Source organism: Solea senegalensis, linkage group LG10, assembly GCF_019176455.1.
Source record: "Solea senegalensis isolate Sse05_10M linkage group LG10, IFAPA_SoseM_1, whole genome shotgun sequence".
Classification (NCBI taxonomy): domain Eukaryota; kingdom Metazoa; phylum Chordata; class Actinopteri; order Pleuronectiformes; family Soleidae; genus Solea; species Solea senegalensis.
Genome location: NC_058030.1, coordinates 9,292,899 through 9,311,397, shown reverse-complemented (window position 1 = coordinate 9,311,397; position 18,499 = coordinate 9,292,899). Strand labels below are relative to the sequence as shown.

Genomic DNA, 18,499 nt, shown 5'->3' with positions numbered 1-18,499 from the left:
ACACAGCCAACAAAGCCACAACTCTGGACCAATGAGAGGATAGATACTTCAATACAATGGAAAATAGAAAATGTGGATGCAGGAACATGAATTCCCAACCCCAAAGTCTTCTCACAAACCTGTCTCTTCCTGCTATTACAGCTTAGTAACACGCTAACGTAAAGGCAAATGGCAAGGAACAAATAAACTTTCTTTTATACTTATGCTTTCTTATAATTTGGCGTTAGTTCTCCAAAAGAGGCAGAGTGAAGTGCAAGCCTGATTAGCTTCCAAACCATGACAAGGTAATTGAACAGTGTGATTTAAGTGACAAGCATGTGACAGGCATATTCAAATTTAAGATGGATATTTCTTTGTTAGTGCAGTTAAAAAGGCCATTAGTAAGGTGATCTAACCCACTGTTGTCAGGGTGTGATAGCCGAGATCGCTTCTATACCAATTTATCAGGAGGAAAGGTTTAAAGATGCCTAGATTTCTCATGTCTTAACATGTACATGAAGAGAAGTGGGTAAAACCAAAGACAAAACAAACACTTTCCCGTCTCTCAGAATAGGAGGGTACAGGTGAAAGTGGAAGCTTTACACAAAAACATGAGAGGAGCTGCAAGAGCATTTTCTAGATGCATTCTGTTTCTACATTTGTACTCTGCACTAATCTAAATTTCGAAAAAATTCGAAATGTGAACTTTTAAACACAAAGAAGATCATTAGTTTCCAGCCATTGTCCAGCCATCCACTGCCTGTTCTGTATAGATACTTTCTCGATGACATTCCTGCGTTGCCCACAGTAAGTACGTAAGTAAGTAAGTAACTCATTTTACGTCAAGAAAGATGGAGGCAATAGCAACATTGTGCTAGTAAAGCGTCACAGTTATAAACAGGTTGAAAACACAAAGAAAATGACATAAAAAAGAAAAGAAAAGACGATTGCTCCGCAGTTTGATGGGATAAATGGCCCCTGCGTTGCCACTGTATACTAAAAAACACTCCCGCAGTCAGGTCTGATAGTACTGACAGATGTAGCACACAAATAGTGTTTCATTGTTTATATTCATAAAAGCACCAACAACAAAAATCGCTAGTTATCGATAGTTGTGCACTCATTCTCAATAGTGGTGAGAGTGAGGTTGTTAGAGGCCTTTTTAAGGCAGGTTGCATACCACTGAGTAATTGCTATTTTGTAATATTATAATAATCCAATAAAGCAAGTCTGCCAAGTCCTCCACATCTCAGATATAAACCATGCACAGGGCCCAGTCAGCCCATGTGGTTAGATACACCAGGGGAGAGGAAGACAAAAAGGGCAACTAGGTTTTCTTAAAAATGACGTGTCCAAAATCCCCCCTTAAAATGTTGAGGAAAGGAACATCAGCGTTGTCAGGAAGCAGGTGTCAAAACACGCCTGTCTGCACACTCACTGCCGGCACTCTGACAGATGGTCTCTTACAGCTTCAATGGGACAGGCTGCCTGATGAGAGACAAAAACTGCAGTGCTAGTCAGATGTTTAGGCACATGCAGAGACAGTGGAATGCATGGTCTCTGACCCTACACACACACACAAGCACACAGAGGCAGAGACACACATTTGCATGGTAATATGCCGAGTAAGCTGAAATAAATTCCTAACCTGAGTCACATAATCTTTTACCAAACCCTAAAGCTGTAATACAAAATGGTGACTTGTGCTGGGGGCCGGAACTTAATTTTTTGCAAACAATGTCATGAATCCACACTTATTCCACTTCCATCACCTTACAATATCCAGCTTTATATGTACCTGTTTTTGTTGCATCAAAATACACTGCCGTGCACACCATGGTGACAAAATGCAACACACACCACTTGTGGTCTAAAATAACACTGGGCTTCTCTGCATCTCTTTAGCAGGAATGCTGAGTGGATCATTCAACTCATTCAACAGTGTTTGACTGATACTGTGAATAGTGAACAGTTTGGCTTTGTTTTTTCTTTTCCGGTCTTACTTTACTCTTTGAATATTTGCTTTGTTTATTTTTTTGGATTATTTATTTTTTTTACCTGTAGTTTGTCACAGTTCATCACATCCAGGCCTCAACACTTACTCTACTCCTTCCTCTCCATCCCCATTCTTTGTCTTACAACTTCCTGTCTTTATTTGCCCTTAATTGTATTTTTCTTATCACTTCCTCCCCTTTCTGTGTTCATTCCCCTTCAGCCTTTCTTTTTTTTGACAAACTAATAAACACGCTCGGACCCAGAAAGGCATACAATGGTGTGGACAGCCCCTGACAAGCATACACAGGCTCTTTGTCGAGGCACTATTTAAAGGGTCATTGTGCTCATAAGATAAGCCCCACCAGCCAGAGGACGACGAAGCTCCTGATAAGGTGCATTCTCCTCTCGTAAAAAACAAAATTCACACTAAAAACCACCAAAGATATGTCCCAGAAAGCTTGTGGGTGTGTCTCCTGCTGTTTAAAAGAGAAAAATCCAACAGGAATTTAAATTTTAATAGCTCCTTGTATTTCAAGGTCCCCGAAAGCAGCAGCTGTTTTGAAAAGAAAATCAGCATCTGAGTGACTGTGGGGTTTCATAGGCTACACTCACTGCTCTTCGTTTGTGCAACAGTAGCATGAGGTGAATTGACTTCCAAATAACAAATTTTATCTTCACACCACCAGAGAACAGCATGCAGATACAGTCGTTGTGACAGATGGAGAAGACGACAAGAGCTGCACATACAGCAAATGAACAATTACCCCAAAACCAGTTAAGCCAAATACAAGGATTAATATCATGATAACAAGGAGTTTGAGGGGTAAACAAAAAAAAAACACAACCACATCAGCCAGAATGCTCAAGACATGCATCAAGAATCAAACAGAAAAATACAAGTACATGTTGTCACGTTTGGACCCAAAAAGCCACACCGACTTCATAAGGATAAGGATATATAAGGGTTCACATGTGGTAAAATGAAAGCACGTGAAAGTGTAGAGTACCTATTTATAGAGGACTGTCACTGGATGATGCGACACACTCACAGCGAGGGAGGGAAGTCCCAGTCAGGCAGCCAACCAATGAGAACAAGAGAGGGGAGAGGATTCAGTGAACAGGGGACTAAGGGCCTGAGAGGGTGGGAGGGTGTCACAGCACGCAGCTTTGACTAGCCTTCGGGATGATTTCGTCATGAGCAGGTGTAGCATTCATACGCTCGTACCCACCGTCAGCTCACATAGGGGGCTAACTGTGGTGCTTTGGGTCTAACTTGAAATGTTTCAGCTCCACCGTGCAGGCTCCGATGCACATTTTGCAAAAATTAATGAAGTCATTATTTCACAAGCCTTAATAAGAACTCCCTCCTTCAAATGATTACTAATAATCATCTGAGCAAAGCATTAGCATTAGTTGTGTGGAGCACAAAGGAACATCAGGTGGGGGAGCAAACTCCTCTTTCAGCAGTTCTTTGAAATAACTGTCTCAATTGGGGAAAAAAAATCCCACATTAAATGCTCAGTTATATATTTTTGAAAATTTGAATTCATAAGTGATAGGTGTGTACAAGTTCCTAACAAACTTGAGGTAAACAACCACCAACATTGTGTGTTTTTCTTTTCTTCTTTAAAGGCATAACATTTGTATAACTGGTTATTTAACTCATTAGACTTGCTGAATTGTTTACTTTTATTGTTTTACGTTTATACTCCCCTACAGTATTAGGTCTATGATGAGGCAGCTGTATCATTTTTGATGTGAATCAACCAAGAGAGAAATTAAATTCAGTATCAAGCTCATATGTGAGCTGACCAACACCAGCTACAAATAGGATCAATGGCATAAGGATTCAGCCCAGCTGCTGATTTATGCACCACTGGAAGACATCTAACCTGTGCAGTTAGCTTGTCCAAAGTGACTATAAAGACAATTGTAAATAATCCCCTTTAGAGGGTTGAAAATGAACCAGAATCTGATCTGTCTTGCTTAAGGTTGAACATAAAATGTGGCTTTTGGTCCCAAGTCTTTCTTTAATATCTCCATATTGTCAAAAGCCTATTAAAAGTTAAATCAATCTAGTTGTTCAATAAGCTTTGGGCCGAGAATAATGTGAAGAATGTGTCTCGTAACATCACGTATTTCAGGCTCAAAGGGACTTGTGCCTCAGGGAATGGAGATGCTTCATTCCATTCCAGAGGACATTGACAGACACTCGGTAGTAATAGACATCACAACAACAGGTGTTGAGTGCTGCACTAAAGTGAGTGGTGGCTGAGTGGGTAGATGGTGGATTTTAAGAAGATGTGTGTTTTAACTGTCATTCAAAATGATATTAATTTGAAAATAATACACCGTCGCCCCATTTATGAAAGCCTCGCAGCAACTTGCGTTTTTGAGTCCACATACAGCAATGAACAGTGCTGCATGAAAGTGGAAATAAACCACTCATGCTGTATCTCCATGAAAATGAGTCGTGTGCCACCAATCCTGATTTTCATCATACAACAAGAGTGAATCAATTTTAGTGGTTAAGGAAAGTATAATTTGTTGTAATAAACCTGTAATCTGTCATCAATTATACAAATCATTGGTGGAAACTTCAAATAGCAAGAGAGGTATTAATATGTAGTGTATGTACCTGCAGTGGGAAGAAAACCTCAATTAGTGTCAGTGAATTATTTAGAAAAGTGCGGCATCAAGCAGGAACTGAGTCCGTTAAAAAAAAGTCAACAGCATCGCTAAAGTGTGCCGAGCCACCTGGAAAATCCTGCTTACCAAAAGTCAATTAGTCATGTTACAGTCACATTAGCTTTAACAGAAATGTTCATGGTGTGAGGTGAAATCAAAACAATCATGAAATAAAAAAGAGGCTTGAATGGATTTATTTGGTGTCATTAGTTGATATGACCTTATGGCATAAGTCAAGTGTGAAAAACACATTGAACTCTTAAATAAAATGTGAGCATTCTGTGTTGGTCTTTTTTTATTTTCCACATCATACAAATAAAATCAAAGAGAGCTAAGCGATACGTACCTTAAAGGCATACTTGCGGTTGATGTGGTCCTCAGGTCCTACAGTTGAAATGACATAGCTGGGCAGCGGAATACTGCCCAAGACTGACTCCTCTCTGCTGTCTGCAGAGAGTGAGAAAAAGAGAGAGAGAGAGTGAACGGTTGGAAAGTGGGGGAGAGAAGAGGGCAGGGAAGCAGTTGATTATCAGGGTGAGGAAGGTGAGACGAGAAACTGAAGAGATATGGAGGAAAGGAGGAACTGAGGGAATAAATACCTCTCATCACCCACTAATTTCATCACTGGCTGCCACCAGGATCATCACAGTCACACACTCATCTGCCGTCATTCAAACTATGGTGTTGTGCCAAAGAGTAAACGACCACTCTGGTATCCCAGCGTCACGGAGCTCCAGCTGGCAACCAGCCGCCATTCCTGCTCTGCCCTGTCCATCTTTACATGCTGAAAAAAACACTTGTTTTCTTTCTATTTGTTTTTCTTTCTATCTGTTCTATTTGTCTACAAAGATGTTCACATTTCAAAAATAACTTCCTGCTCTCAAGGTCTGCGATGCAAACACGGAGTAAGAAACACAAACAGTCTTGCCGTTCTTATCTTTATTAGCTCACACATCTATAAATAAAACATCTCACAAGTGTTTGCCTTCCTCTGAATGTTGTGCCAACGCTCTACAATGTGTTTGTATGCACGTGTGTGCATGAGATGACTATCACTGCTTAAAAATGTCGTACTGGTATGATAAGTATGTGTGCAGGAACACCTGTGCGTGTGCGTGTGCACATGCGTGAAGCTGAGAGGTGATAAGACGGCTCTGTGGATAAAAGGGGTAATTGGTTAAAAATAATCCAAGGACATTTGGAGGAGACATTCCCTAAATGGCGGGTGAGACCGTGAGGCTATCAGCTTTACCCCTTTTGTCTGTCACACAAACACAGACACTATGCAGACCAGACTGTGACAAGTGGAGAAAGGGAAGTGGAGCACAAGAATGGTAGAATAAGTCACTTTATCTTTAAAAAAGAGAATAAAAGAGGAATATACCAAGGTCACGCCCAAGATTTTAGAAATACTGACATTTTCAAATTCTTTTTTTTAGGTTGCTACAACTACCAAAGTACAGGGGGGGGAAAAAACAAGAACAGAAGGACAAACAGAAAATAAAGGTAAAATACTCACAAAAGGATACCTGGTCTAAAAACACACAAGATGAAGGTGCACAAATAGATCAAATCTCTTATTATTGTGGCGGGGCAGAAATCTTTGAATAGAGCAACAAAGATGGAGAAAAGGAATAGAAAGAAGATTGATAATTGATTCCATCCTCCTGTTGAGGTGAGGACGTGAAGGAGTGTGTCCCAAAAGGCTCAGTTAACAATATAGAGATGAAATAAGGCTTTGAGTGAGTGTCTGTGAGTGTGTGTGTACACGCGCATGCTCAGCTGGAGTTTACATCAAATCCAGCATCATTGAATCCAGTTCAGACTTGTCCATTATATTTGTTAGGGATCATTAACTGTGGTATGAGGTTTCAACCTCATAGTCATGACGTAATTGCCTTGTCACCCTTAAGGCTTGATTGACAGCATAACTACTGTACATGTGAGGGCGTCAGTAAGAAGCTGACGACTCGCGTAGCTGTTGACGTGACATCGCAGCTGACGTGACATCGCAGCTGACATGGGCACGCTCAGAGTAAGTGATGGTTCAACTCTTTCATCTCGCCATGACAACTTGCTGTGTGACCATGACAACCAAACACCCACAAAGCCACAGCAAGGGGAAACTACACCTTTTCTCCAGGAAGGACCAAATGAGATCAACCGTACTGGTACTAGCAGCAACACCCTCTCAAGTCTGACACTAGTTAGCAGACCATGTTTTATTATAATCATATAAAGATGACTAACAATTTCTTTATTTTAAAGCTGCTGCTGTGAGTGTTTGGTCATGAGGCACTGAGTAGGAGAAACTTTTAGTCACTTAATAACACTTAGTCCAAAACTTAAGACTCTTATTTAGTGTCCATTATGTTGTAGGAAGAGAGGAAACACACAAACAATGAGGGAGTGAAGGAGGTAGTAACTGGGACATGAATCCATTTTTCCACTATCATGGGCCAACTCCATATTATGAAAAAAAAAAAGGACCTCACCTTTGTAGTAGAACAGGCAGAAATCTGCCAAGACGAACCACTTCCTCTTCCAAAGACGCATCCCAGAGCTGTCCTGCAGAGAGAAAGAGGGGTAAAGAGTCAAATTAATAAATGAATGGATAATGAGATGGTAAGAAGCACAAATTAGAAAGATAACAAGCCTAGACAGAAAATAAACATGTGAAAAGAGACAGCGTAATGAGAAGAACGAAGAGACAGCGTGATGAATAAAGGGATAGAGAGGGGTAGTGAGGAACAGCAGCCACCGTAGAGGAAAGAGGTATATTAAAGGAAAAGAGAGTCATCGTTTGTCCTTATTCTGTGGCTTGCTGGGCGTGTCATTGGTGCTTCACAGCCATGGAGGACACAGAAGACAAACTTATACATTGGCTCTGGCTCATAATGATGCAGTGTGAAGAGCAAATGTGATACAGAGAGGAGGAAATCACCTCTAACCCATGTAACCCAGTGACTGTGGGGAAGTGAGAGAAGGTGATTTGTTGTTTGAGATCTTGTGTATACAAATAGCTTTATTTATACGTTTTTGTCCCTGAATGTATGGTGGACGAAAAATGACACATCTATAAACAATACAGAAATAAATAATTACATTTATTTATTCATTCATATATTTCCACATTTATTTATTAGGGATGTCCCGATCCAATATCGATATCGGACTGACTCTAAAATCTCCGATATAAGCGCTCCGATACAAGCAGTCAATTCCGCTCCAGCACTTCTATCCAACAGCTGTTGTTGTGATCATGTGGGCTCTACACGCATCCAACACACAGAGCCCACATGATCACAACAATAGCGTGTGTGCTATCGTATTGGATCGATATCGGTATTGGACAATACTCAAGGTTGCAATATCGGTATCGTATTGTAAGTGAAAAAGTTGTATCGGGAAATCCCTGTTATTTATGATCTATTCCTGTGTTTTTGTGTCATAAGCTAATGAAGTAGGAGGGTTTTGGGCTCAGGATTGGTTACCGGCGTGTGATGACTCAGTTCGACAATTTCTACCTGGCAGAGACCAGCCAGTGAATTGTAGATGCTATCCCGTTATACAAGTACGAATGTGCCTCAAATTATATATGCGTGTGTGTACATTTATACCCCATCAGCAATGTATGCTGATGGGTTATAAATGTACACGCTTTCCCAAATAAAACATAACTGCACTGCACTACTGTGTGTTATATAAGTAAGTGCCTGTGAATTTAATTGTGTGTACAGTACATATTTGTTTGTGTCATCATGTTTCCGAGTCTGGTCATTAAATTAAAAACTGGAACGTCCCTCAGTTTTTGTTCAGCTTTCACTTATTAGTGTAACAATGCCGACTCCAGTATAAAATCAAACAAACACAGAGTCTCCAGTAATACTCTGTCTGTGATCAACAGCAGGTGCTTTATGCTGCCACAGCATAGGGAAACAGTGAAACTAGGCCAACAGAGTTAATGTTATACAGACTAAAGCTCAAAGAAGCTCAGCCTGCATTAACAGGCACAACTGTCATTAATGTCTATAGGAAGGTAAAAAAACACAATCATTACAATCATGAATGTCTCATTTCAGCTGTGTTGCTATATGTATGAAATATATAGCTGATTACACCAGCTAATGGAAATTTTCATCTGCATGGAAATTCCATATATCATAAAGTCTTGATTGATGAATTTTAAGTAGAATATGGCATATTTTAAAGATTGTGTGTGATTTTGTCCATACCTGTTTGTACAGCCATCCTCGCACCACCACAGGGACATTGGGGTTCCTCTTAATGGCCTGCTCTCTCTTCCCAAAACTGTGCACCTTGCCACTGGACCTGGAGCCCTGCAGAGACAGACAGAGAAGTTTAGAGGTTTTCACACGATAAAATAAATCCACAGCGAAGGTGTAATATTGTAAATGACATGGTCCACAGAAAACAGACATGCTTGCTGTGTGAGATGCAGCAGATCAGCAACGCAGATGCTGAACCTGGCCTTATGGCTCAGTGCTCTCGAAGTGAAAAACTAACAACTTTAACACACTTTTGAATGAAGATCATACTACAGTTTTATACTGGGATGGCATCTGCTTTCTGCACCCTGCTCTTAGGGATATATTATGTTCACATTTGTTGCTTGTTAGTCTAGTTTGCATCTGTGATTGATGCCAAGCACCATGACGAATACAAATGCCAATATACTGCCATAAAGAGTGTGATTTGCAGCTCAAGTAAATAAACAACAGAGCATTAGAATGATAAATGTGTTCATAGAGTATAACATTAAATCTCATAGCCCTAACCTGAGCTGAAAGTTGTTTTCAACTCAGAAAGTTGATTCCAATGATGCATTGAAAAATGGACCTGGAAATGCAATATTTGATTTCCTGTAAGACATTTATTAATCTCTTGAACCAGTGACTACAGTGTTCCCCCCTGACTAATGACACCCATATTCCTACCTTATCTCCTATAATTACAAAGGAAGCAATTTTTGTTATCTATAAACATTTAAGGATAAATGAACTGACAGCTCGTTCAATAAAATGTCAGAAAGCAGACAGGAACTGGAAAGTGTCAGCTAAGTCATGACAAAAATAGGTGACTATATTATAAGACGCCCCGAGCAGCTTAATCTACACTTTCCAGCTTAGGCTATTAGAAATGTTTGGTGACGTAGTCGATGCTGTCTAGCCCATTTAAGCTTTAACTGTGTCAAGTATATGAACATGCAACATCTGTGCAGATTAAAGAAATTCACTGGATGCTAGATCTCTCTCTGGTCAGAACAAGGGCCTTTCTGCATGGAGTTTGCATGTTCCTCCCGTGTATGTGTGGGTTTTCTCTGGGTTCTCAGTCCAAAGACATGCAGATTTGGGTATTAGGCAAATTGGACACTCTAAATTGACCGTAGGTGTGAGAGTGGATGGTTGCTTGTCTCTATATGTGGCCCTCAAATGGACTAGCGACCCGTCCAGGGTATTTCCCCGCCTATCGCCCTGGGATAACGCGGAGAGGCATGGGATGTCAGCTGAGATTGGCACAGCACCCCCATGTGACCCTCATGTGGGAGTATGTGTGTGTGTGTGTGTGTGTGTGTTGCTGTGGTCTATTTTTAGACCAAGGGTAATTCTGTTGTCCCTTTAGTGCTCTGTCTTGTACGCGAAACACTCAGGGTGCAGAGCAGCTATTTGTCAAATAAATAGCACATGATCAGACAACCTAAAAGTCTGGAGAGCGCCTTCCGAGACCTGCGGGTTGACAATTCAAGTCCCAAGACAGACAAGATTTGGATGCGGTAATTAAACAGAAGTTGAGCTTTCCTCTCCTTTAATAAATCTATTTATACTTTACTGTTCCTAGATCCTAATCCCAATCTGTTCAAGTGGCTCTAGCTAAGATCATGTCAGTGTGGATGAGCATAGACGCTCAGTCAATTTGAGTTTCTTTCAGCGCTGAAATGCCGGGCCCATAATAATCATTAATATATTTGACATGATTTTGATATTGATTTACTCTTAAGCTGTTTTAGAGTCATGTAATTCAATATCAGGGTTTTTTATGATGCTATTTCATTCTATGCAAAGACGGAGAGCACCATATCATGACATAATGAACAAAATACGATGGTAACAAAACAATATGGTGTTATAAATATGGAATTTGTTTAATTTATTAATTAGAGGAATGTAGCTGCTTCTACTGTGTCTACACATCTGATCAAATTGCTTTTACACTGATGTCACATTAGATTTCTGTCAATACACCAACTTTAAAAAACTAATTCCAACATTTTTGGTGGGTATTTTCAAATAAACATTTAAACAGATGGAATAAAATGTTAAGGTTAAACGTATACAGTTGAAAATATAAAACAGTAATTAAATTACTGGTATAGCAAACATATTTCCTATGAAATAGGATGAAATTCATTAAGTAAAGTCCCTAGGACACATCTGCCAAATTTAATGGCAATCCACTCAATATCCATTGAGATATTCCAGTTTAGACCAAAGACTCCTGAAGCTATGCTGCTGGCATGGCTGAAAACAGCCTTATTCAAAACCTTCAAGGTTGAGGCCAGAACATAATGTGATGACAAATGAAATCTCACAAAGCATGGCATTTTTTGAAAAGTGAGCTGCTCAACATTAACATCCTGCTCGTCATTGGTGTCACTGTGTTGTGAATCTAAAACTTGCAAGCTCACCAAACTGAAAAATGAAAAACCAGAATAGCTGAAGGATCTCTGATAAATTACACGTGAGTGTTGGTCAATGCATTAGACAGTAAACGCCTTGATGGCTGTTGTTGGAGTCTCTGTTTTCAGTTAAAACAGGAACTCATTAACCATTAGGGACCTTTAACCCATCTGTTACCATGCACCATGCATACTTCTCATTACCGGAACTCCTAGACCATTTGCAGCATCTAGAAAATTACAAAAAAAAACTATGGACTACCAGATAGAAAGTGAAAGTTATATTGGAAAAAGGGGCAAAAAGGGGCAGAAAGTGACCTGATTACCTTTTCACTAATCACTTCACAAAAAACCCTGCGTGATCACTTGTGCTGAAAGGTGTTAGTTGAAATGTTCAAAGTTGCACCCAATAAAGTTAGTAAATAACAAAGGTGCATAAAGAGAGCAAAAGTGCTCAAAGTAGCATAGTGACACATAACTCATGATAGAAATAGGCTGTTTTCTGTTTTGGTGCCTCTGATGTCGTGTCAGAGGGAGCATTAATGTGACTAACTCAAAATTTGAATTCATTTCTTGTTGGCAGCAAGCAATACAAGGGGGCCACACATTACTCATCTTTCCTGTCCTGAGATTGGATTCTTTTTTTTATATATGTAAGAGTTTGGTTGGTCAGAATGAGGCTTCTGCACCATTTCCTTGCTCTTTAATGGCAGGGGTGATGAGCCACAGCACCTGGGAGGGCTGCACGCCAGGAAAACATGTGGCGTGGGATCGTTGACTGGCCGTTTATGATGGATGCTCTGTCATCTCTGTACTGCAGCCGATGACACGTGTTCAATCTTAGTCCTGCCGCACCTGTTGATAGGGGCGGGATGAGATTTCACACCACTGTGGAGCTGTGTGTGTGCATGTGTGTGTGTGAGTGAAAGGGGTGAGCCAAGGAAAATGGGTGGGATAAACAAGGACAGGGAGTGAGCCATTTCAGTCCCTAACAGGAGGACATATATTTTTGGACAAAACTAGATCTCCAATGACATAATCAATCACAGGAGCCTAAATTAATTTTGGTGGGGAAAAGAGCCCAATATCTTGTCTTATTTCAGCTGTAGAGTATAGTTATGAGCAGTGGTGTGTAGCAAACGTGAGCAGTCTTAATTCAAATGTAAGTATGAAATTCTGCAATGTATATAGCAAAGATCTCCAAAAATCCTAAATGAAATAAATACACAAAAGACCACACAAGAAAGAAAAAAGATAATGTTGAACTTGGCTGGTATGTATTAATACCGTTACTGTTACATTTGTCCATTTCCAAAAAATAAGTCATATTTACATCCAGGAATTACCTTAAATGATGGGATAAAGACACTAATGAAAACACTGCAGCCTTTAATGGGATAAACTCCCCTATTGTGCCACGGTAGATACCACTTCTACCTGCCTGACTCGGAATCCTGCTTTAATCAGCATACAAATATTCTGAGCTCAACACCACTTTCTCCAATTAAGCTTTATGTCCTCATTTTCGCAAGCCTGTAATGAATCTTGGTCAACCACACGAGACCTATGAAACCCCATTCATCACAGTCATAATCCACCATCCACCATCCTCAGCAGGCATGAGTCAGCTGGAAAAGGCAGATAACCAGGTCAGTCAGTTGGTGGTGGTCACAAAAGAGAGCAATGGTTTTAGAGACTACATGACTTGTTCTATTATCTAATTCATACACTGTAGATCTCATCTGATTATGAAAACAAGAAGATAATAATTAATTAAGGGTGTGCTAAGCCTAAATGTATATGCCATGATTTCTAGGGATGCACGATATTGGACTCTTTGCCAATATCTAATAAACCGATATATCAGGAGTGCTTGGGCCAATAAACAAAACCGAATAAATACACATTAAAGAAATACTGACTGTAGGGGATGACAGCATAGAAGTAAAGGAGGTAACAGCCTATAAATCTTACTGTTGGAGTCATTAGTAAGGTGGTTACGGTCATGTAGAGCATCTGTAGACTTTTCTTGTGTTGCAGACTCTACAGTGAAATGTGATTGGTAGTCACCATCTCCAATTAATATTTCGTCCTCCTCAATGACAAACGTTATCCATTCCACAGACAACTGAAATCATGTGCCAGAGAAATAAATTTGAAGAAAATAAAACCCTGAAGAAAAAAAAATGAAGACTTAAAAAACGAAAAAGGAAACTCAAGTTTGTTTTGTTGTTTTTTTTATTCTCAACTCTGGGTAAAGCTGATGATATAGCAATGATGAAATGGTGCAGCTGCAAAAAGAGCTTTCTGATACAGCAATGCATTCGAATGTTATTTCATTTAAATTTAGACCCACACTGTGAAATGTGTAAAAATACACCATGATAAAAAGTGTAAGCCATTCACATATAATAAATGCTGCATAGATTATCTGGGTCAGATGTGTTTCCAACAGCAGGGGAAAAAAAATCTGGATCACCCAGGTAAGGTATGCAGCCTGGGTCAAGCATGCAGGAGGCAGAACACCTGCACTGTGTATTATCACAAGCTGCTCCTGCTGTTCTCACATGGACTCATTTAGACAACATCAAGAGATTTGACTAAGGGGGCTGGCAGGAGAAGCTCCACAGAATGTCCTAAGCATCCTAAGTCTCACACCCTCCTGGAAAATCCCTGGATAATATCCATAATTCAGTTTAGGTCTGAAAGTAGCTATAGTTGTGCTCTAGCAAAATTAAACCAAATCCTACATACAAACACAAACATAAGCTCACCTTAGAGGCAGAGGTGGTGTCCACAGTGGAGGAGGTAATGGTAGTCGAGGCCTCACTGACAGTGGTACTGGAGAGCTGCTCCCCCACAGGCTTTGACATTATGTGAGCTCCCTGTGGCCTGGACAAAAAAAAACCACACAGAGTAAATTTATATACATTTATATACAAATAGTTAATTCAAAGTTTAACAGATTGACCTTCAAAAGGAGGTCAAAACTGAACAACGGGGGGGTATTAGGGACAAAATCCCTGACTTGTAAGTGGCGGAAGAAGTGAGCATTAGTCAGTTCATATTTGGTGGACAGTTGTTCAAAAGTATTTTCAATATATAAGTCGCTAATGCTAATTTATACAAAGTTTACACTGGTCAGGAAAGGGTTGAACTTGTTCCGTAGCGTGATTACTACAATCATCTGCATCATTTATACACAAAAGCATAATGCAGCATATAAGTGACTCCATCAATCCAAATGTATACGGTCCCAACTATGGGACTCACAAACAGACAATATGGGGAGGAGGGTTAACTGGTAACATGGGGATGCACCCAAATCAGCTTTATTACAGAGGAATCCTGGCTGGGTGAACATTTTTTAAAGAGTTTTGCCCTAAAACACAAATGGCGCCGTTAAATCAGTTAATGTGCCTGAACAGGCTCATTGGCATGCAGCAGCTACACTTCCAAGGTCTATTTCCACCATAGAGGTGAAGCGATAAAAACGGGAGCCAGATTTCAGAACTGAACACATCTTAAACGCGTCGTCACCCCGGCCTTAAAAACTCACAGTTTTTTGTTTTTCAAACTTTTGATTACAGAACTCGGTATGAACCCGTGGAGGACAATGCAGCACTTACTACCACAAAGAAGAACATGTAGAAATGGCAACAAACTTTGTATTTAATGTGGACGGACGCAAAAACAGTAGCAATGAAGTGAGAACAGGTTGTACGCTAAGCTGCAGAGCTACACGATCTGTGGTGATTGTGAATGAATGAGTCACTTGACAAAACAAGGATACAGACAAAAACACACTGAACAATGGTTTAATGACTCATAGTCTGCTACCATATGAAGAAAACTAAGAAATACGGGTCGTCGAGACGCTAACTTCTAACTAAAGAACCTGCATGATAACAATACAATGCATGTCTTCACTCCGCTCTGCTCATGTTAGTTTTCCAGCAGGTGTTCATGTATTCACCGTGTTATCTGCACAGCTCACAGTATTATCCAGAAGACTTCACCTCAAACAGATTTGATAACCTGATGAAATATTAACAGCATTTCTTGTTTGCCCGTCTCTTCTGTTGCACAGTAAACTTTGGGCTCGCCAGTTTTCAGCTGAAAGGAAGACAAAAAACAGCACTCATGGGGGATCATGTTCTTATTTATTATTTTAGGCAGGCAGCAAAGGCTTTGTTAACCCTGGACTCCAGTCCTGAATGTTTTATGAATAGCCCCTCATCTATTTATCTGTCATTTCAGTTATACTTTAATGTAGTTTTTGGCTATACCGTCAGGTTGCTAACTGAGATTTCTCAGTCAACAGATAAACTTCAACTACGATTATAGTTGGCGTGTTACTAGACCAACAACATTACCAGACATAAACAAAGCGAGAGTAAGAGACTGATACTAAAATACTGGCCTGTGGTCTACGGCACGTTATTGGTTGTTATGTGAAAATGACTGATTAAGTCATATACAAAATGAGTTTCAAATTAGATTTGATGATAACGTGGAATAGGATGGGAGGAAGAGGGATGTGACAGATGTGACAGATAAATAAAGAGGAGAGTATCAGATATACAGAACAGAAATAGAGCTGAATGTGTTTGACACACTTAACTGTAAAAGCAGCACAGTGGCTCAACGCTTATATTACATTCACCCGGAAACATCACATGAAAATCTGAACATTATGCTACTCTGGGTAAAAAAATGTTAAAACAACATCCTCAGCAGACGGAAAATAAGTTTTAAATGACAAATAACACAGATCAACAGCTTCTCCAGCAACGTACACAAGGCTGTGAGAGTGTGTGCCTTTGCCTCGCTACAAAGAAGAAGAGTTCGGACCGAATTGGGGAAACAAGCATTCAGTTTTGCCACTCCCTCAGTTGCCACTTAGTCAGGTCGCCCTTGTAAAAGAGATCTTGATCTCAATGGGACTTTACCTGGTTAAATAAAGTTTAAAAACATATTGTCCTTGTTCAAAATGAGCCATATTTCTTTTTTCTGATGAAGAAATGATGAATGATCATGTTAAATGTTGATTAACCATTCATCCAGCACAATGTAGGTGAGGATTTCCCATCTGTCAGCAGTTTATAATAAATAGATTTTACAGTGGTTGGCATTCACAGTGTTGCATTACTGCCTTCTCCTACCCTTTCCTTTACCTCTGTTTCTTCTACTCATCATCCTAATTCAGCTTTCTCCCATTTGACACCTTCTTCAGAATAAAAATCAATTAAAGTGTGCAGTCTTCATTAAATGAGACATTGGACAACAGTGTCCTCTGAGACTTTATACCAAACACAGGACAAAGACCTGGATCTGTGTGTTTGTCAGTGTAGTGTTTGAACACATCAACATGAGCCAAAACTGCACTGTTCAATGAGGCGTGACGGTTTGCTCTGCACCACAGAGGCGATGATGTGTGTCTGTCATCTGCTGACACACATCAATATACAGACAGGCTAGGTGACGAAAATGAAACGTGCTATCACGTCAACAAGAAGCAAAGATATATATTTTTAAATTTAAATACCTGTTCTGTTTTTTTCTACTTTTGTTTTCACTTTTGCGCTCAGTGTATAATATTTATTGTTAATTTCATTGGTATATTCTGCCTTTTGCTTAGTCATTTCTATTTTTAATTTCCTTTCCAGCAATAACTATTTTGAAGAGAGAGTAAATAGAGAATAAAGTATAACAAAAACGCACACACACACTTCAGCAAGATATCCCACCCAAACAAGAGCGCCTGCTTGCTGACTACACTCAGTGTATCTCTTTGCATGGCACAGATGAAGCACATACAGTATATATCAGACTGATTTCGGAAGAATGTATTTTTATGATAAACAAACGTAGCTTTTAACATAAACTTTTGTGTAAAAACACATTTGCATTGATTTATTAATTAGAAAATAAATGAAAAATATTGGCGTCCTTCCTTTTTCCCTTCTCCATCTTTGCTGGAGAAGTTTGTTTGCTCTTCTTTTGTTGCCATCCTACACTAATCAACAGACTGAGTGCACTTTCATTCCTTTACTCTGTATTAGATCCTGAACTGTAACACAGCAACACATTCAGGACTTTCAGTACATCTCCTATCTAGCCCTGTATAGTGTAAACATCTCCTATATGCTGTGGGTGGGTTTCAGAGAGATAAACAGACGGAAGGTGTTTACGGGATATTAATAAAATGGTCGGGGAATACAATATGTACATTTGATTGAAATTGAGATAATTTATTACTGAAACAATTCCAAAGGCCACTAGTTTTAAAAAAACAACAACTAATATCAGGAAAAGTAATTCCTTTATCATTGAGAGTTCATTTAAGTCATCTAAAGTGGCCACTTCACTGACCAAAACAGGACTATGGACATTTTAATTCATAATTTTCTTTATTCGTCACTCAATTCAAAAAGCTTTTGAGACCTTGTTGTTATACAAAAGCCCGGCAGGGAGTGGACAAATCTGCAAAGGCAAAAAAAGAATCCTTTCATGCCTTCACAGAAATGTTCAAACACCAGACAAATTAGACCATTCCTCTGTCTGACATAAAAGGCACAGATTGTACTAGGGATTCTGAGGGCCCAATCAATTATTGCTGTAATGTATAGTTACATTTTTAGGGTTAAAATGTATGCTACAGCATAGGGTATGAAAGGGAAGTGGCATTGCTTAGATTTAAACAGTCTAAATAAAAACATAAACTTAAAAAGAAAAAGAGACAAAAGGAGAGAGACACAGGGAGAGCTTTCTTAGCAGAGTTTTTAGAAAAGAATATTTGGCAAATGATGGATTCTCACCAGGCCAACAAGTCTCTTTGAATCAATGTCAAAACTAATTTAATTGAAAGCCTAGAGAGATGAAGAGGGGGAAAAGTGAAATGAGAAAACATGAAAGGAGACTGACACACTCCACTAAATGAGTTTGTGCTTTAGCTGCATCAGTATGACATGTAGATTTAGAAGATTTTTACAATGAGTCTCACGAGGGATGGTTGTGATACAAATGTATTCATTAATTAACCAACGACTGTTTATTTTGATCTGTGTGTCATTTCTGTGGACCTTACATAGAGTTAGCCTTAACATGACTATTAGAAGAAGAAGTCAAAATGCATGG

The 18,499-nt window shown here is 39.5% G+C and overlaps 1 protein-coding gene across 6 annotated transcripts in view; it reads right to left on the bottom strand.

The window, feature by feature from the left end:
* Nucleotides 1-18,499, bottom strand: part of LOC122775460 (pleckstrin homology domain-containing family A member 7-like) — a 96,292-nt gene that overhangs the window by 18,872 nt on the left and 58,921 nt on the right. For all 6 annotated transcript variants that reach the window (XM_044035336.1, XM_044035335.1, XM_044035340.1 and 3 more), the window contains 4 exons: nucleotides 14,134-14,251; nucleotides 8,898-9,002; nucleotides 7,158-7,230; nucleotides 5,009-5,109 (listed from right to left, as the gene is read on the bottom strand). In XM_044035336.1, coding sequence (XP_043891271.1) covers nucleotides 5,009-5,109; nucleotides 7,158-7,230; nucleotides 8,898-9,002; nucleotides 14,134-14,251 — 397 coding nt within the window. The remainder of the gene's footprint in view (nucleotides 1-5,008; nucleotides 5,110-7,157; nucleotides 7,231-8,897; nucleotides 9,003-14,133; nucleotides 14,252-18,499) is intronic.